Source organism: Rhagoletis zephyria, unplaced genomic scaffold (genome assembly GCF_001687245.7).
Source record: "Rhagoletis zephyria isolate East Lansing unplaced genomic scaffold, Rhagoletis_zephyria_1.1 Rzeph_scaffold_00285, whole genome shotgun sequence".
Taxonomy (NCBI): Eukaryota; Metazoa; Arthropoda; class Insecta; order Diptera; family Tephritidae; genus Rhagoletis; species Rhagoletis zephyria.
The window spans coordinates 96,602-117,557 of NW_016157369.1; the positions used below are offsets into that span (position 1 = coordinate 96,602).

At 35.0% G+C, this 20,956-nt stretch overlaps 3 protein-coding genes across 3 annotated transcripts in view; 1 reads left to right on the plus strand and 2 right to left on the minus strand.

The window, feature by feature from the left end:
* The first annotated feature begins 3,518 nt into the window (after positions 1 to 3,518).
* Positions 3,519 to 5,618, plus strand: LOC108358700 (mitogen-activated protein kinase 14A). Its single transcript, XM_017610155.1, has 2 exons — positions 3,519 to 3,668; positions 3,731 to 5,618. Exon 2 carries the CDS (start codon positions 3,838 to 3,840, stop codon positions 4,921 to 4,923), a length of 1,086 nt encoding a protein of 361 aa, XP_017465644.1. The 5' UTR covers positions 3,519 to 3,668; positions 3,731 to 3,837; the 3' UTR covers positions 4,924 to 5,618.
* A 3,472-nt stretch (positions 5,619 to 9,090) lies between these two features.
* Positions 9,091 to 15,434, minus strand: Npc2f (Niemann-Pick type C-2f). The gene is made up of 3 exons (XM_017610156.1): positions 14,836 to 15,434; positions 13,655 to 13,824; positions 9,091 to 10,620 (listed from the first exon to the last, which is right to left on the minus strand). The coding sequence occupies exons 1-3, from the start codon at positions 15,005 to 15,007 to the stop codon at positions 10,537 to 10,539; spliced, it is 426 nt and encodes a 141-aa protein (XP_017465645.1). The 5' UTR covers positions 15,008 to 15,434; the 3' UTR covers positions 9,091 to 10,536.
* A 3,068-nt stretch (positions 15,435 to 18,502) lies between these two features.
* The window catches only part of Sec10 (Exocyst complex component Sec10), a 14,398-nt gene continuing 11,944 nt past the window's right edge, over positions 18,503 to 20,956 (minus strand). The window contains exon 7 of the mRNA XM_017610142.1: positions 18,503 to 18,790. Coding sequence (XP_017465631.1) covers positions 18,503 to 18,790 — 288 coding nt within the window. The remainder of the gene's footprint in view (positions 18,791 to 20,956) is intronic.

Consider the following 20,956-nt stretch of genomic DNA (forward strand, 5'->3'; position numbering starts at 1 on the left):
TCACTTTTTGCGTATTCTTTAATTTCCGTTAATTTAAATTCAGTTGAGTTTGACACTTTTCAGGATTTTGCCAGAAAAAATTCTTCTGACTAAATCTGACTACTTCGGACTGATGAGAGTCGCTCTCACTGACTGTTGCTCTCTCATTTTTGCTGTCATTTCCGAGTTAAGGAACGCTTTTTGGACTAAATCTGACTACTTCGGACTTTTTCTGACTATTTCTGGGAGATAAGGAACGCGCATAATGGAAACTTTCTCCTACAAAAATTACAGACAATAATTTTGCGGAATAACTCCTCTCAATTATTTCTACTCTATCTTCATAACGATTTTAAGCATTTGGAATAAAGTTCTTACCTTAAAGAAACTGGCAACTTATACTTTGCGTTATTGTACTTGAACACTTAATCAACAATTTTAGAATACAAAATTCCTACACCTTCAAACAAACATCAACAATTCAAAAATTAACCATTGGAATATCTGACGAACCTTGCCATATTTCTTCAGAATTATTTTTGAAACGCGAAAACTGCCACCGGGCAATACAAAAACTGGCAGCCGCATTCCTCACATCATTCTTCAGATAAAATTAGTCGCTGTCGTAGAATTTAACCGTAAACGCTGTATGTTGCCGGAGAATTTCGGTTTGTCAAGCGAAAACACACGACACATCGCAAATTGCCAGAACAAAGCCATGGATAATATGATACGAAACTCTCTCAATTCGCCTTGAACCTTTTGACAGCGCTCTCACGAGGAAAATAGTCTCGTATCGACGAAGGGGAAATTTTGGCCGGCCAAATTAAAGGTGAAATTAGTCAAGAACGCAGAACTTATACTTAAACGCAGTCTGTATAGGCAGAATTTTGTCGATTACTGGAGCCCCAGTGTTGCTTACTACAGTGCTGCCACTCATCAATGCCTTTTCATAAACTTACCTTTTCAACTACAATTTTTCGTGCTATAATAGATGATAGCTAAATATAAACTACTTATTTTTTAACAAAAAACCTAATTCGAAAGTAAATTTCAAATATTTGAAACGTATTTTGAATAGGAACTTATAACTTTNCAGTGTTGCTTACTACAGTGCTGCCACTCATCAATGCCTTTTCATAAACTTACCTTTTCAACTACAATTTTTCGTGCTATAATAGATGATAGCTAAATATAAACTACTTATTTTTTAACAAAAAACCTAATTCGAAAGTAAATTTCAAATATTTGAAACGTATTTTGAATAGGAACTTATAACTTTTTTACCATCTGCAAAACTGACAATGTGGCAACCATCTATAGAAGGAAGAAATCAACTGACACGGAAAAATCTAAATTCCGCAGATTTCTGCGCTACGGGCTACAACTACAGAAAAATTCTGCGGTGTTGAATTTTCATTTACATGGCGCTCTGGTAAGACAGATCGTATCAGCTGACTGGGGTTTACGTACCGGTAGGTTTACGTTCTCGACTAATTTGACCTAACCGTAAATCCGAAATGGCGTATTAAAATTGATAAAATATGACATCCACTTCGATAAATAATCGAAAAAAAATAGTGAAGACACAGATTGGAATGAGTGGAACGTGAGTTTTCAAGTAGTTTTCAGCGTAAACTGGTTTTCGTTTGACTGATCGGCTCATGTAAATCCAGCTTAAACGTACTAGTATTAACTAGCGAACAAAGGGTTGGCATTTATTATTTATTTATTTATTACAGCCATTTGGGCTATATTCATTCACGTATATACATTTGAATTATGTTTTGCAATATATTATAAGAGTAAAGTTAAAATAAATGCTTAAAATATGTTAACCTTTTACACTTTTCCTTCTAAGCTATATAATGGCTGCGTTTCTTTATACATTCCGGATAATCCAATTTCACAGCCGGAATAAACAGAATGCATTTGAAATATACGTCAACATATCATCAGGAACGTTCTAAAGAATAAATAAACAAAAAAGTTTATTCCAAACGTTCAGAATGAATAAAGAAATGCAGCCAATAGTTTATGTATATTTAACTAAGATAGCATATTCTCGATGCTGTTGGAATGGACGTGACTCCAAGCAGTACCGTAAATATATCACGTACGATATGCGGTCTAAGAGTGTAATTTCCAGAGTCGCCACAACTGGGCGGCTGGAAAGGAATAGTTTCCAAGCCACCTCTTATAAACTTCTCTACCGGCAGGCGATCTGAATGGACGAAATCCAGAGTTGCGCTATTTGATCGGACGGAAAGGACTAGTTTCCATGCCGACCTTCTTATTTCGTATGCCGGACCTTTCGATCTAATCGCCAGTGTTCTACAGTGATCAAGATTCTCAAGTAAAAATAAACAAGGCATTAAATGCACTGATATTCGCTAATACTTTCACAAAAATTACCATTTTCTTTATTAGTTATCTTTGTAAATGGTATCTATAATTTTACAATTACACAATTAAACCACTTTTACTTTATCCTCTTATTCAGGACCTTTTACGCCGGAAATGCGCAATCTTGTGTTATATCATTCTTGTAAACATACAGAATTTACGTTTTGAGCACATCGCAGCTCTTTCGAAGCTTTTCTCTTCGCGTTCTGCCGCTGTACTATGTGCTTAGCCTAAGCACTATTATCGGAAAATCTCTAATTACGATGACAAATTAGAGATTCGCACTTAAAAAGATACATCGATTTTTCCCGATGTACATCGTATAGACACATTGATGTTTTGCGATGTAACGATGTTCGATTCATTCCTTGATTTTAAAAAGAAAAATTAATTAAAGATTTGTCACTTAGTTGTTTTTATTTATTTATTATAACTCATTAATTTATATTTTTAGCTTTCATCTCTTAAGCCACTGTAACTCGTATTTGCTCTGTTTAGTCTTAGTTTTAAGCCTAATTCTCAATCTTTTTTGTGTCATAATCACCGCTGCGCTAAAAAAATTGCAAGCTCTTATTGTACTAATAGACCTGTCTAATAAATGAAATAAAATAAAACAACCTGTTTAATAAGGTTCATTGTACTAATTTTATTTTTGTTTTAATGCCTAAAAATTTTTTTAAGCCTCGTAAAAATAAAATTTAGCTAACTCCTTTAGCCTCTGGTATATTCCGCTGTTGAATCAAAACAAACGAGGCCTTTGAAAAAAGCCTTTCAGAATGCATGGAACTGCCTACCATTGTCAAGTATGTATGAATTTGTCCGCTATATTGTATAAATTTGTAAACCGAATTTTGTAATCTGCCCATATTTCTAGAGGGTTTTCACAAAACCGACTTACCGAACTTCCCAAATAAATTAATAGCTCATCGGAGAGGCTTTCTTCAGTCGTATTTGTTTTCCAATTTCCGTGAATAAGATGTGATGATTACTCCAAAGACTAAAATCGTCCATTATGTGGTCACAAGTATCGGAATCGGACTCGCCAAATCTGGTATACGTGGAAATTTGACAGCTGTCCTTCGTAGCTCGTCGTCGTTGCAAGTTCTAGTTATCGATACATCGAATAAAATATATCGATGTTTACGTTGCATCGGTTAACATCGCGCATCTCTATAATAAATACACTTGAAATAAGTCATACTTGGCACCAGATTATAATCCAATATTTAGTTTTTGCAGAACATATATACATTTTATTTATACATTAATCACTTATTTCAAAAGTAAGTACGATAATATGGATAAGTTTTTGGTGACTGCTTTTTAAACGGCTTTATTTCATTAGCTAATACCACGGTCTAAAAATACCTATTTACATCTACATACATATGTGCGCATAATACTACATTGCACTGAATGATTTCCTAATCTATCACATCAATATCAGTAAACATGCCTAAATTTTATAAAGTTGATATCAACCGAACTGAGTGGGAAATACCAGAGCTTTATCAGCAATTGCAACCAGTTGGCTCCGGCGCGTATGGACAGGTGTGCAAGGCTCTTGTACAAGGCACTAACATGTATGTGGCTATAAAAAAACTGGCACGTCCATTTCAATCGGCTGTGCACGCCAAGCGTACTTATCGCGAATTACGTTTATTAAAACATATGGACCACGACAATGTCATTGGTTTATTGGACGTTTTCCATCCACATCCAGTGGATGTCACACTTGAAAACTTTCAGCAAGTGTACTTAGTAACACATCTAATGGATGCTGACTTGAATAATATTATCAGAACACAACGTCTATCTGATGATCATGTTCAGTTCTTAGTGTATCAAATATTGCGAGGTCTTAAGTATATTCATAGTGCTGGCATTATTCATCGCGATCTTAAGCCGTCAAATATTGCTGTAAATGAAGATTGCGAGTTACGTATTTTAGATTTTGGACTAGCACGTCCAACAGAAAGCGAGATGACTGGTTATGTAGCTACAAGATGGTATCGTGCACCAGAAATTATGTTAAATTGGATGCACTACAACCAAACCGTAGATATCTGGTCTGTGGGTTGCATTATGGCAGAATTACTTACTGGCCGAACTCTATTCCCCGGCACAGACCATATACATCAATTAAATCTTATAATGGAAATATTAGGTACTCCTCCTGATGATTTCATGAAAAAAATATCTTCAGAGAGTGCTCGTAATTATATAAAATCGTTACCGCCAATGAAACGACGCAGCTTCAAGGAGGTATTTAAAGGAGCCAATCCACTAGCTATTGATTTACTGGAGAAAATGTTGGAATTAGATTCAGAAAAACGTATTACCGCCGAACAAGCGTTAGCCCATCCTTACATGGAAAAATATTCCGAACCCAGCGATGAGCAAACATCACCATTGTATGATCAAAGCTTTGAAGATATGGATTTGCCGGTAGAAAAGTGGAAGGAATTAGTATTTAACGAAGTTATTAACTTCAAGACACCACCGTCATTTACTCAAATTCTTCAACAAATTAAATAAATACAAGTTTGAGTAGTGTGACTTAAAACCATGATAAAACATTTATATTTATAGTTTTATCATCCTTAAAACAATAGGTATGCTCAAATGGTATTAAAACGTAAACAAAAGCTTGAAATGAGGCAAATATGGGAGGTTTTTGTAAAATAATCTATTAGAAAACAAATTTGATTTTCTTTTTAAAGGCCAATATGCAGCTCTCAAGAAAACGGCCAAGAAAAAAATTGCCATTTTTCATGTGTGTATCCAAGGAATTTTTACATCTGATTCATCACAGCCCCGTTGCGTCACTCTTTCCTCAAGAAATAATGCAATGGGCATATATATCTGTTACAAACATGAGTTGCCTTCAGCGTTGTCGTTTTGCTTAAATTTAAGCAATATTTATTAATTCTTTCCTGCCTGATAAAATGTTAAATTTTTCTTTGTTATTTAAATATCCAAAAAAGATAATTTTCCTCCAAAATTCATTTCTGACTATGAGTCAATCTATGAATCAATTTAATATGAATCAATTTTATTTTAGGCTCCCGTATAAAGTTCCAGGAAGTGTGCTTCTGCCATGAAATCGCAATCGAAATGAGGTCGCTTCATTTGCTTAAAAAGATCAACATGCACATTATGGATAACATGATACCAAAATCTTTTTTATGCATGCATTCAAAAAAATCGCGAAAGGCCAGCTAACTATTATAGGAGTATATGTACATATATTGAAAGCCTTAAAAAATGTGTAGTTAATAGTTTTCAAATTAAGCAACTGTTTAGACTATAAAATTCTTACTTTTGATGACAAAACTGAGCCTTAGATTGCTTTTACTTACTTGCTTATTTTTATTTCTATAACCAATTTACCAAGCTTGGTAAAAAAAGCCCAAATAAATTGTGCCCTTATTTGACAAAAAAAAACTTAAAAAAACCCGTAGTCTACTAGGTAGCAATTTTCTTAAGAGTTGCGTACTGCCTCAAGGAAATTTGACCACGACGAGCATGGTCGTGCTGACCTGTCGACTTTTTATAAAGCAAATATTAGATTAAAATACACACAATAAAAAAATGTATAAGCATGGCCGTTCCAAGAAACGAAACAAGAAATATTTTAAAGAAATAAATTTTTAAAATTGTTGGAAATTACAATTTAATGCATATTTATCAAATATAATACGACGAATAATTATAAAGTTATTAAATTGGACTAATCACCTGGCGATACGAGGACTTAGTTTCCTGCCGTACAAATACAAACTTAATAAATTTAACCTGACGTATAACTAATAATAATTAAATTAGAGGAATAACCATGGCTCGAATCGTCACATACGATATCGTACTACTCGTCACGTAAAAGCACAATTTTCGGATTATGACATACATACGTGAACATACTCTTTGCAAATTCTGGGCTCGAATCGTCACATACGATATCGTATTACTCGTCACGTAAAAACACCATTTTCGGATTATGACATACGTGAGCGTACTCTTTATCCAATTCAGCTTATACGACTATCTATGGTTTTCGATCCGTGAACGGATGTTACGATTCGAGCCTAGCTTATACTGCCTGTCGTATCTCGTAATTTTCTTTCGTATCGTTTTCGATCCGTGAACGGATGTTACGATTCGAGGCCTGGTTACTTGTGGGCACGCTAAGGTGCCAACCAAGAAAACACATTACACATTCTAAAATGATATAATCAAGATTTAATAGGATCAATAAGACGTAAGCATGACAGAAACTTTTCCACGTGGTTCTGGCCCTCGGCGGTATTACAATACGTGTATCATTGGAGCAACGTTGGGCACAGCAGTTTGAAGATAACATACTGATATATTTTGACAATAGAGGAATAACCTGGCCGTGGTTTACAACTATAAACCGGCCAATGTATGTTTCAAAGTTTCGAATAGCCAAAGTCTCAAAATTTTCACGTTCACTCTCGCATTGAACTGTTTAGCGAGTTTAATGCGAGCAAAGCAAGCCTACATTGCGCCAGCACCTTTAGGCATTTCTTGCCCGTCATTTTATATGGAGTTTTTGCTTTTCTTGAGAGCTGCATACTGGCCTTAACGCGTTAAAGTATTTATATATGTTACCGGTCAAACCCGATCATAGGGCAAACTAGTTTTTCCTAGTCTAAACTAGTTCTAACTAGATCCGATACATCCATTCAATGCGGAATCAAGTTGGATGCAAAAATATTGTGGACTGCGTATTTGGAGTTGGACTGATGAGGGTTATTTTTTTGAAGCGCGGCCGAAGACCGCTTATGCGGAAAGGAGTTCTGCTCAAAAATACTGTGGCACCTGATCAAATTAGTTTAGGCAAAACTAGTTTGTCCTAAGATCGGGTTTGGCCGGTAACATATACATACATACGTCGTGTACATCTTTATGTGTTGTATTCTAAAGTTCAGAAAATATATTTTAATCAACTGTTAATATATACCAGCTATATATAGTACATTTAGTACAAACCTCAAACCTTTCTGACCCAGTGCCTTATTAAACAAAAACAAAATAAAAAAATTAAAGATAAATATAAATGAGTATGTAGTATATATCTATATTCAAAACTTATACATATATGCACATATGTATATACATATTCCTTTATCGCGTTGCTTAAATAATAATATTTGTAATTATATATGCGTGTCACAAATTATATTGTTTTTGATTTGCCATATTTTTTTATTTATTGCTATGTTATGAAATAAAAATGTGCATAATCCCACGTTTGTGCGTTCTTAAATTTTTTTCTTCTTGTTTGGTGCTTATAATCGAGGAAGCAAATTATTTACAAGTCCCAAGTGAACCAAAGTCCTTCTACTGGTCTTTTATTTATTTATTTGATTAAGTCCATGTTTTCACAATACCTTATAGACTAGATAGCAATTCAGTGTTATAAGTAATGCATGAGTAAAACACTTTTAAATTCAGGACGATTAGCAAACATATCTACATTCTTAACTCTACTTAGTAAATTAAATTCATTTAACGACCTTGTCATTGGCTCATTCTATGTAAGCATAATTTGTTTTGCATAGTTCTACATATAATAGGTCTGGGTCTGGTGACGAAGGAACTTACATGGAGTATTGAGTTTTATTAGGGGTAATGTTGATGGACAGTCAATGACCCCATTCAGGACGTCGTGTAAAAACATCATTCATGAAACTTTTCTTCTGCTATTAAGAGTGCGTAAATCGATCAGTTTACAGCGCGAAGCATATGATGGAATTCGTAACTCAAACTTTATACGACACAAAATTAAATTATACCTCCATTCACCGCCGTCTGCGATAGCGGGTTGTTGGATACAGTAGGTTTATAGGAAGGTCTGGCACACGTTTGTGACAAGTGGTCTCGGGATTACGGCTACCTGTAAAGTTTGAGGTTATATTTTTTTACAGTGCACGTGTGAAAGTCTTTACCGACTTTAAGAGAGAAAATATTAGCTTCAGTGAAATAAATACTCAGAGGGCGGTAAGTACATATATTTAGGCTTGTTTCAACATAATAAATTTGAGCATAAAGGCCAAGTATTGAGCCATGTTTCAAAGAATTTCACGCCCAAAATAAGCCTTAGCGCTACTGTGTTTTCACCTGGACTTAATTTTATGTAAGCTTTTATTTTTTAAAAAAACTGAGTTAGATAAACCCTGAAGTTTAGACCGTAAATGTGACCCTTTTCTATACCGAAAAATACCTCTATAGACCAGCGTTACAAATATGTGTCAGGCTTAAAACAAAGTAATTGTCAATTTGATTTTCTGAGATACCCACTGACAACCAAAACCCACAACACTAGACCGTGTGGTCGCCTGGGACTAGCAGGACGCAATGGATGAAGCTACATACCTGCTAGAATGCCGCACTACGAACAGCGACCGGATGCCTCTTGACGACGCCCCAACACCACCTACACGACGAGTCAGGGAGCACAACACAATGCTATGCAAGCAGTTTCTTGTGGGGAGCGCGACACGTGGTCATCTTAGCAAACAGCTGCTTGCTGAGAGGTTTATTAAACAACCTCTGGACCCGTCAGCCTACCGATAGGCCCTGAAAGGCATTCACAGGGGATCAGTCTCGAGTTATGTGGACTCCCGCCCTGTGAATGCCGTTCTATGCACACAACCACCGCACGTGGACGGGACAGAACTTTGTCTGCCTCGGGAGACCCGCACCACAATAGCCCAACTTCGCTCTGGCTATTGCAGCAGGCTAAACTCATACCTAAGCAGAATTAATGAGGAAGTGCCCAACCAATGCCCGGCATGTGGAGAGTTGACACATGGCTCTGCACCTCTTCACATGCCCTGAGATCCTAACCCAGCTGACGCCCCCGTTCTATATACACAGACCCTGTTGAAGTCGCACACTTCCTGGGCCTTCTCTTAGCTGAAACGGACGCCAACGTTGACGGATAAACCGACCCCAGCGGGGCTTAGTAGCCGCTAAAACAACAACGATTAACTTATTCCAATTAACTAATTCTCTGTCACCAAATAGGCCCGGCAACAAATAGGGAAAACCCCACTCAATTCAAATAGGGCCGGCAACAAAAATTGTTTGGTGGGAAGGGGTAGCGGTCAATACCACTGGCAAGGGTTTAACTATCGATTTTCATATTTACAGTGCTTGGTTAGCAAGAGTTTAAACCTACATGGTTTATAGCGGCATCTAGCCTTGAGTACTGGAGCTATTATTGACCCGATTATATTGGTCGATAGGAAGTGCGTTATGGAGCTCGATGGTATACATTAGTCAAAAAAATTAGAACTTTGAGTTGTCTCACTTTAGGTCTAGGAGTGCGAAGGAGTTCATCAAAATTGGAAACTGTTTGCTCAGATTTTTTAGATTTTTTTTTTAATTTAATTAAAAGCCAATGCAAGTTTGCAGTAGCTAGGACTTACCGTTGAATTATTTACGTTACAACAATAATTTCATCATGATTTTAATATCTACGGTTATGTTTTTACTACTATGAGTATTACTAGGAAATGAAGTTTCGAATGAACTATTTACACTGCAGGTAAATTTTAAACTTTTGGAATATCACAGCACAGCGACCAAACACGTAAATTTAATTTTCGTAATCGAGACGATGCCGTTCTCAGAAAATCCATACCACGTCAAAATTTTCAGATATTTAGGAGGGAAGTTTTAGAGCTCCGACGGTGAAATTTGAACTGTTTTTCTGAGCAAAGGTTTTGATAGCTGATCTAACTTAATTGGACCTTCTTAGTTCAATTGGGTCCCCATTTAGCCAGATTGTGTCCAGTTTTTGCGATAACGTTACTTGAAATTTTGCTTAAGTTTTAACTTTTTTGTTAACAATTCCCTCAGTTTTAAAGTTCGAACGGTAAGTGGTACGGATTTTCTGAAACGAAAACGACTCTTAAACTTTTTTAACAACTCATAGTTCCGACGGTTTTAAATTTAAGAGAATATTTATCACCATTATTTATGTACATAAAGAAAATACATGCACGTAAATACATAATGAAATATATGCACATCAATGGCTTAAATACATATAAGTAAATCGATACATATGTACATATATTTCAGATTACACAAATTTTGAATTTATTTATTTAGTATTTACATAATAACAACTGGTATTTTAAAGCAAATTACTTCAAGATTATTTTGGTTTACAGCCATCCAAGTCATGGTGCCACGTATCTGGAAAACAATAAATATTTTGTTTCAGCAAATATTATTATTAAAAAATTCAATTATAAAAGTGATCCACGATGTGACATTAATTGCACTTAAATCATACCGTTACCATAATTCGCAAAGGCCCTAACCAACACTTTCTTCGAAAGTGCGTTTTCACAGATTTTGGCAGGATATATTAAAATATTCCTATTAGTGATTTGGTTTATGTAGTCTTTTTTGCTTCTCCCGTAAAATAAAGAAGAAATTTTTAGCAAAAAAAAAACCGACTTCAACTCATATATAAAAAAAAATATATATATATATATATCTCATGATCCACTGATCGGATCTTAACCAGATTAGTATGGGACCACCTCTGAGACACTGCCTTTCCGATGCAAAAAGAACGTGGTCCAAAGTTATGCGGTAACATACAAAAAAAAAAAAAAAAATAAAAAAAGATTCCGACGAACTGATAACCTCCTCCTTTTTTGGAAGTCGGTTAAAAAATGCTGGTTAGGGCCTTTGTGAATTAAGGTGACGATATGTGTATATCGCACCAAAAAGTCATGTTTTAAAAAATCTGGAATGAAAGTAAACTATAATAAATATGATACAAAATATAATATAATAATAAGATTGGCGTTTACAAATATGTCAGTGTTTGGGGCCGAGCTTGTCCTGCCCTGCGGAATGGCAGCGCCTACTGCAAACCACTGCACTACAGCGGCCGCCAAAGGATAATGCTGCTATAGATTGAGGTATATTTTAAATGAAAATTATTAAAAATAAATAAATATACATACACAAGTTGTAAACAATATCATTTTGAATTTCGGTGCTACTCATTGACCCCATTTTTTCATAGTCGTAAATGCTGAGTGAAAAAGGTAAAATTGCAAGGTAGAAAAATTCTCTTTTTATGAGACAAAATTGTCACAATCCAAAATACCAGCAGCCATTTCTGCATACTTAACACACGCCACAATTCAATGTGGCATTAGTACAGTCAGCATACAAGTAGAGCTTAAGGTGGAAGAAATTCCGCGGTACCCTGCTGTTCAGAAAGATATTTTAATAAAAATCCCATTTAAATTGGCCACGAAATATTTTTAATTAATTAATAACTATTAGCAATTACCGCATGGCTGCTACAAATGTATATAACTTCAAGCGGTTGTGATTTGGTGAAACTTTACTCCTACAAGGATCTCTTCACGATATTTCAAAACTGAAATCGGTTTTTTGGGCCGGTTAACTATATCGAAAAACCCGGGATTTTAGAACCGGTTACAACTTTTGATAAAAGCGGAGTGGTAATGCCAATTTTTTTATTATAGTAAGATCAATTCGGAATTATAAATACTAGATATCACTAGGATCCCGGACTTTTGTCTCGAAAATCCCGAGAGTCATGGCAAGAAACCCCGCTATTTTCGGCATTTGTAATTTGCACTGATGGCAAAAATATAAACTTCTTTTCTTGGCCAGTATTGGCTATACTTCTTTTTTTATTTAATAATTAATATTTTTTTATAAATGTGTAGCTCATTATATATATAACACCGCGCGATAGTAAATTGTATACACAAATATCAATATATTCTCGAAACCATGGACCAAATATAGTAAAATTGCGTTTTTAGTTTTTCACTCTGACGTCAGTAATTCAAAAATGATTTAAAAAATTTAGAGAAATGTGCTTAGAGAAGACGTATGGGTATAAAATTAATGAGGAAAGCCTGTAGAATTTAAACAGATTCAAGTTTCTGGTGCAGAAGGGCTGGTAAATATTGAAAATGTTATTTTAAAATTTTATCCTTGAAATTTCGCAATATTTGTTTTTGAAAAAATTATATGTTAACTCGATAACATCCTCGAATTTCGTTCTCAGCTTTCGTTGTCAGCTTAAAAATTACCTATTCGTCCTTGTGAATTCAAAAAATGTGTGAAAGCAGCGCAGTTTTTCTCGTGTACGTGTGAAAGCAGAAGAGAAAAATTTGGCAGGCGTGCCTATGAAATGGCCACCCTTGCTTTATGAATAAAAAAAGGGTGAGAACACTCTGCCTTTTACGAAATTAGTAACCGGTACTAGGAACTCGAAGTTTTCGAAATAGGTAACCGGTACAAAAGAGGTCTAATTTTTGAAATAACCATAAAAGACGTCGCTCTCCTCGATATAGGTAACCGGTACTACAAATTATAAATAATAATTAAAAAAAATATATTCGCAATAAATTTTTTGTTTTTCAATTTGTTTTGTGCAAAATATTAACGCAAACGGTTTTCTGAAAGACTTCAAAATATTTAATTCGTATGCACTATTTATTTCTGCGGACGATAGGGCATAGGAAATAACTAAGGATCGCATTGACCTCCTTTTTGGCGGACAGACATGCATACAATTTTCATATTTTTTGACAATTTTTAGTTTTAAATTTTTTGAGAATATAAATTTTTTGAGCGTTGACGTGTTCTACTGGCTCTTTCTGATTGGCTGAAGCAGAGAGCTTTCTGATACAACTCTGCGCTGAACTGGTTTTCAAACGAGTTAAATGATTTAACTGGTTAAATTTTCCAACAAAAATTGTTCATTTAGCTGGTTCAAGCTCATTTTTAACCGACTTCCAAAAGAGGAGGAGGTATATTTTTTTTGAATCCGTTTTTTTTGCTAAAAATTACTTGTACATGTTACGTGTTACGTTAATTTTTGTTTTAAATTTACAAAACCCGTCTTTAAACCTTTCTAGTTCTCACAAATCGGCAGTTGATGAGAAAAATCGCACAATTTACAGCTATGAACGGCGTTTTAGAAATTTTCGTAGGAACAGATTTGCACCGACAGAATCGCAGAAGTTTGTAAATACAATAAAAAGTTCGAAGTTTTAATGAAAATTTGCCGAGATAAGTCGATCTTCCACTCAGCGTTCGATATGTACATAAAATATTATGAAATTGTAGTATATGATCAATGAAATGACGCACGAAGCTTAAAGATTTAATAAATAACCGAATTGATCACTTTCATAACGATTAAATAACAAAATTTTCATACATTGGGGAGAGTCTTGTTCACGAAAACTTCAGCAATATAAGACTTTCCATCGCTTTCGTCAATTAAACAATTATCGTTGTCGTCGCAAGACTCTGGAGTGATAGCAGCATCTGTTTTGACTGCGTTGAAGATCCAACGTACCTTATGTTTTAGAAATGCTACATCCTCTTCTGCAAAATAATAAATATTGGTTTATTTTATAGCTTTCGTGGAGGTAGTTTCGCATCTGTAGGAAAAAAATATGCACATAAAGTGTTTTATATTGCAATAAATCTGCACTACTGCCGCAAACTCCTGCCGCCCACAAAGTCTTAACTGGAGCATGATTTTGAACTTAATCTCGCAATTAAGAAAACATTTTTTTTTAAATGAATTAGTTAATAAATTTCATTAAGGCAATTATTTATTCGCGTTTTTTTCTTCAAATTAGCAGTACTGCTACAGTATTACTGCAGTTTTTCTTGTACATATGTATGTATATTAAGCGGAATTTTGCACGTATACATTTTATAGTGAGTGTTCAAAATATTCATATGTGCATATGTATGTACATATAGTGTTGAGTATTAATAATTTTTATTGTTAACTCCTTCAAAAACTGCCGAAAATCAAAAACATGATCTACATTATTATATCGTCACCTGAAATGCAAAATAACATATCATCATCGTCACTGAAATACAAAAAATCGTAACTAAAAAAAAAATTAAAAATTCGCTTTTTGATTGCTGTGATGGATTTCATCATGGGTGCGTTCAGAAATGCATCTAGCCAAAGCATCAGTATCTTTTATTTCTAAACTATAATTAATGGAAATGTCTCATTTACGCAACTTAGTTCCAATTCGGCTTATAACCGTGGTTACGCATATTTGACATTTCTATCAATTATAGTTTAGAAATAAAAGAGACTGATGCTTTGGCTTGATGCAATTCTAAACGCACCCTATTGCGGTTACCTTCGCCGTGAGTAATTTATTTATGGTTATTATTCATGTTTTATTTCTATTACGAACCGAACAAAATATTTCACATCCTTTTCTTTTCATATGTAAATAAAACTGAAATTATATATGAACATTTAGTGAAGATTTTATTAAAAATTACCCAGAACGACATTAAAAAACAAAAAATTCAAATCAAACATTTCCCAGACGAGAAAAAATTTGTAATAATACTTACCGTTATCATCAAAAATCACTTTTACTGTTACCGTCGAGCCACGCGACATTGGGCAAGGGATCGTAGAACAACTGGAAACGCTGACGTATAGTAGATCATAATGAGAACCTAAAAAAGAACAGGTATTTAGTATATATGTATACATAAGTATGTATATCGTCGATCCACTCATATTTTACAGGAGGGAGAGAAAAACAGTTTTTCTTTGAAGGCATTGCCTCGATAGGCGATATTTTCTCCAGCTATTATTTTACAAATCTGTTGGTTCAATAACGATTTTTATGCATAAATCTCAATGCCTGAAGTTCAGGGCCACTAAGTCTAATTTTTGCCACAACGGCGTTTTAGGCGGTTTTTCAACTGGTCGATGGGCCAGATTTAAATTACGCTAGGCCTGAGCGACCGCCAACGACAAGTAGGACGCAGTCGAGGAAGAATCAGATTTGTCAAAATTCTGCTTTTGGCGACAGTCCAGCCAAAACATTATATACACAGCGAAGCCCTTATGATCCCAGTTAAGCAGCGAGCATAAGATCATGCTCAGCAAAAAGTTTCTGTTCTAAACTACCAGGTATTAAGCGACATTAATCCGGAGAACATCCAACGGGATCAAAATCCTTTCCCGACACTCCCGATAAAACCGCAACCCCCGCAAATTCACAAAATCTTCCTTAAAAACGATGTTTGAAATATGCTCTTTTAATGTTTTATTGAGACGAAAAAGAAAAATAATAATAGAAAGATGCCAGATCTTTCATTATTATTTTTATTATTTAAAATTAATTTGAAAGACATGAACATTTTTGTCAACCTTCGATCGGTTTGCAAACCTCGCCACACACGTTGAAATCTCTAATTTGTAAAATATTTTTAATAGGGTTGGTACCTATTTTGAATCGTATATTTATTTTATTTTTTGTTTAAAAAAAAATGTAAAATTTTACTATTCCTGGGTACCTAGAGAGTGCTTTCCCTATATACAAAATGTTATCCCTTAGGATAATATTGTAAAGTTGCCACTTATTTTCGATTCTACATAATTTATCTAAAACATCGCAATATGGATACCAAATGAAAAGTTTTGTTGAGAACTTTGGTCTGAAAATATTTTCCATCTGGATTGCCACGCTTCTATGTAATACGAATTGTTATTTTGTTAATTTCAATCAGCATTTTTTTGTGTATACCCAGTGCATATACGCTGAAGATATGTACCACTCACTCCAGCGTATTTTGGAATATGGCTGCCAAATAAAATTTGGAGTAAGAAATTTACTTAATAGATATCGAAATCCATTTTTTTTTTCAAAGCACTTTTTTAAAGCTATCCACATCTTAAAAATTTTAAATAGTATATGCACTCCGGACAAAGTTGGGTCAACCTGGTACTGTTTACCAATATCTCTTAATCGCTACTATCAACAGTGGTAATTTTTTTTACCGAATAAGGGGCCATTTAATTGCTATGCAAATCTACAAAAAAAAACTTTTTAAAACTTTGACTTTTTCAATTTGTTTAACAAGTGTCACGTAATGCCAGATTGGGAATACCCATATATCAAATTTCGTTGAGATATATAAATTTTTGCCTGAGCTATCGTGCACATCGACTTCTCTCTTTATTCTGAGCATTTTGGTACACATATAAAGAATCAGCAAGCAGACCTTTACATTCATCGCAAGTACCTATCCCAACATTTTGTTCGTGACCCTTTATTCGAAGAAATCTTCAATGAGGTGAGCAGTAACAGTGATTTTGAGGGAATAGCGAATGCGAATTCATAGGAATTAAATGATTTTACAAGGGATCTCTAATTATCTNTAATTTGTAAAATATTTTTAATAGGGTTGGTACCTATTTTGAATCGTATATTTATTTTATTTTTTGTTTAAAAAAAAATGTAAAATTTTACTATTCCTGGGTACCTAGAGAGTGCTTTCCCTATATACAAAATGTTATCCCTTAGGATAATATTGTAAAGTTGCCACTTATTTTCGATTCTACATAATTTATCTAAAACATCGCAATATGGATACCAAATGAAAAGTTTTGTTGAGAACTTTGGTCTGAAAATATTTTCCATCTGGATTGCCACGCTTCTATGTAATACGAATTGTTATTTTGTTAATTTCAATCAGCATTTTTTTGTGTATACCCAGTGCATATACGCTGAAGATATGTACCACTCACTCCAGCGTATTTTGGAATATGGCTGCCAAATAAAATTTGGAGTAAGAAATTTACTTAATAGATATCGAAATCCATTTTTTTTTTCAAAGCACTTTTTTAAAGCTATCCACATCTTAAAAATTTTAAATAGTATATGCACTCCGGACAAAGTTGGGTCAACCTGGTACTGTTTACCAATATCTCTTAATCGCTACTATCAACAGTGGTAATTTTTTTTACCGAATAAGGGGCCATTTAATTGCTATGCAAATCTACAAAAAAAAACTTTTTAAAACTTTGACTTTTTCAATTTGTTTAACAAGTGTCACGTAATGCCAGATTGGGAATACCCATATATCAAATTTCGTTGAGATATATAAATTTTTGCCTGAGCTATCGTGCACATCGACTTCTCTCTTCATTCTGAGCATTTTGGTACACATATAAAGAATCAGCAAGCAGACCTTTACATTCAGCGCAAGTACCTATCCCAACATTTTGTTCGTGACCCTTTATTCGAAGAAATTTTCAATGAGGTGAGCAGTAACAGTGATTTTGAGGGAATAGCGAATGCGAATTCATAGGAATTAAATGATTTTACAAGGGATCTCTAATTATCTAATTCAAGAAATATTGGCTTCTAGATTAAAATAAAAAATCTTGGCATACTTCGTCTTGTCCTCTTTTACCACCAGACCCATTCGCTTTGTTGCTTCCTTATCCAACTTGGAAAAGGCATAATAGAGTTCGCAGTTTTTGTTACCGATGATGTCGATGTCATCGGCATAAAGCCAGCTTTTGTAGTAAATAGTTCCCGAGTGGTTCAGTTCTGCAGCTCTTATTATCTTATCCAACATCATAATTTAAGTACGTTCTGAACATCGGTAACTAGGTCGCCATTGTTGTACTTACAGGAGTACGCCCTGGTCTTGAAACCTTTCGTAAATCGCCTAACTCTCTGGTAAAAATGTCGGGCATTTTCCTGTCGGCCAGCATTTCAAGCTCTTCGCACTCACGTATGTTTTTCTTATAGACCGATAAAATTTGTTGGTCTAAGCACAGTTTAGGTTCCTAAGTTAAAAAAAAACACAGCTCCTTGGCACTAAAACCACTGTTGACCAGTCTTATTACTATCCCATATTAACGATTTTAAAAGATTATTAGTTAATGCAATTGATATTTCATTGCTAATATCTACATACTTATATCTCAATCGTTATTGATTTTAAATTTTTGAATTGACTAATGCTTATGTAGAGGGTCCTATGCATCCATAGCGTGGTGGCAGAAGACAATGCAAAAAACTGCCATACTTCGCCTTAACAAGCTGCAAAGATTGGCATGTCTATCCGTTACAGGATCTATAAGAACATGTCCAACTGCGGCTCTAGAGTCGCTCCTGGGATGGACTCCTCTCCATATTTTTATTGAGGAATCAGCAGCCACGAGGGAGCTGCAACTTCGACTATCTAACGACGACTTTTTCGTAAAGAAGCCTCATGCAGGTATTCTTGGGAAGATACCAGGGTTGGATATATGCGGAATCTCTGATTCCATGACTAAGGAGGTCTGCTTTGGCTGAAAATTCCAAGTGATAATCCCCGATCGCGAAGATTGGGCAAATGGGCTCTCTGCCCTTGATCTCAGATATGTACACTGGTATACAGATGGATCAAGGATGGCGGACAGAGCGGGTGCAGGCATCTTTGGACCTAGCACCAAACTTACAATTTCCATGGGCAAATGGCCCACGGTGTTTCCGGCTGAAACAGTCGCAATCTTAAACTGCGCAAAATTAAACCTTGAAAAGGGTTTAAAGGGCGCTTTTTTAGTTATCTTTTGAGATAGCCAAGCAGCCATCCGGGCCCTTTTAAACAGGACTATCAAATCTAAGTTGGTTAGAGACTGCTTTAGCACGTTACAATTTTTGGCGGCCAAAAACACGGTAACATTATGCTGGGTACCAGGCCATTCTGGAATCGAAGGCAACAAGATCGCTGATGAGTTGGCACGTGAAGGATCGCTTACTGCCTTTTCGGGACCTGAACCATTCTGTGGTCTCAGTTGGTCCTCTTCGAGAGCCATAATCACTGAGTGGGTACATTCAGAACGCAGTAAGTACTGGGGAGCGGTGGGGGCCCTTAGACAAGCCAGGCTATTCGGCTACCCCTTTAATAGGAACGACATCGTCCTTTCTGGGTTTCTGACTAGTCACAACCAATTGCGGTTCCACTTACACCGAATAGGGGCGGCATTCCGGCTCTGCCTCGAGGCCGATGAAATTTCGGAGCATATTCTCTATAACTGTCCGGCTTTAGCCAGACAAAGACTGATTTACTTTAAATCTTCGTTGGTCGAACCCTTTGTTATAAGGAATTCGTCTACCAAGGCCCTTTTAGGATTCATAAGGGAAGCCGAAGGTATCTTGGCCACATTGGGTTAGGGACTCCTTTATAGAGATAGATATAGCCTTGGCCTGAATTATGGCCTTTAATCGGTCAACTAAGGCATACCACGCAGCCCACAAGTGGCTCTGCGGTATTTTGGTCTATTCACGGAAGAGCGTTTGTTTGAGATGCTCTATACTCTGGTATTATTTATTTACGCCACCGTCCAAAAATACGTGCAGAGAACATAATCGGCCGTTACGGTGGCCCAAGGTGGCTTTTCTCGGCACAAGAAATAATGTCTTATGTTATTGCAGATTACAATATCAATATTGTACGAGGCACGTAATAAAAGCGGCATTACTGCCGTACTGATGAAAAATTGCAACATTGTTGCATCTGCCCAACTGATAATACTTTGCTAGAAATTCACACAGAAGGCGATACTTTAATGCGGTTGTGATTACAACTCGAACAAGCCCATAATTTTTCGGCTTGGTGCAAAAATGAGCTAATGATATTTCATAGTTAAATGCCCATTTTTCTTTGTTTAGACTTATAATCGGTTAAATTTTATTCGCTATTTAACACCAACGAATTGAAATATAAGAGGGAATAAACCATATTTCGATTAACCGAACAAATTCTTTTTAATTTGTCTTTTCTCAGTCTCTATACGCACTGACTCATTTTTGCACCATACTGTAAACTACCGCACCATGCAATGACAATTAAACTCAAGTAGGTATCCATAAATATATATGTACATGTAAAGATTTTTCGATAAGCAAACAGGTAAGGAAGTACGTCAATAGTGCAGAGGAACAAGCGGCAGCTTATCACGACCATAAACATATTTCGAATTAGAATATGTACATACATACATATGTACATATGTGCGAGTAATAGTAGTTAAATTTATGGACAGCTTTGATTGAATATTGCTTTAACCGTTTCAGTTAAATAAAATCGTAATCTGTTTCAAATCATAACCTACATCCTTACAATGTGTGTGCAAATTGATTAAATATGAATGAATAAAACATATACGTACATATGTATACATATGTACGTATATAATCTCTGCAGAAATTTGTTTGATACATTTCTAGCTGAGAAATGGCATGTACCCTACAGTAGGGATGTACAAATAAGATCGCTGTTTCTAAAAATCGGTTTATTAAATTTGGTTAATGATTTTTTGTTTTTTTTTTTTAATTTAGAGTTAATCGTTTTATTTTTATTTTTTTTAAACCGAAAACCGAAAAATCGTTTTTTGCATTCCACAGGAATGGATAATTATTTTGTATTTTTTTTTTTTGCTTTTTTTGGAAATCTCCGAGATAAGAATAAAATTTATAAATATATTATATAAATAAAAATATTTTACATTTTTACACTCCATTTAAGGTTAATAATATATTACCATATTTTATCTATAAGCTAAGAAGTTTTTGTTTGACAAATGAAGCTTATTTTTAACCGACTTCCAAAAAAGGAGGAGGTTATCAGTTCGTCGGAATTTTTTTTTTTTTTTTTTTTTTTTTTTTTTTTTTTTTTTTTT

Excerpts from the sequence above, each read along its gene's own strand:
- LOC108358700 (XM_017610155.1), top strand. The coding sequence starts at position 3,838 with ATGCCTAAATTTTATAAAGTTGATATCAACCGAACTGAGTGGGAAATA.
- Npc2f (XM_017610156.1), bottom strand. The coding sequence starts at position 15,007 with ATGAGTGGATCGACGATATACATACTTATGTATACATATATACTAAAT. Across the intron at positions 13,825-14,835 it reads AGTGATTTTTGATGATAACG|AAGAGGATGTAGCATTTCTA; the intron begins GTAAGTATTATT and ends ATTATTTTGCAG. Across the intron at positions 10,621-13,654 it reads TGAACAAGACTCTCCCCAAT|ATACGTGGCACCATGACTTG; the intron begins GTATGAAAATTT and ends ATTGTTTTCCAG.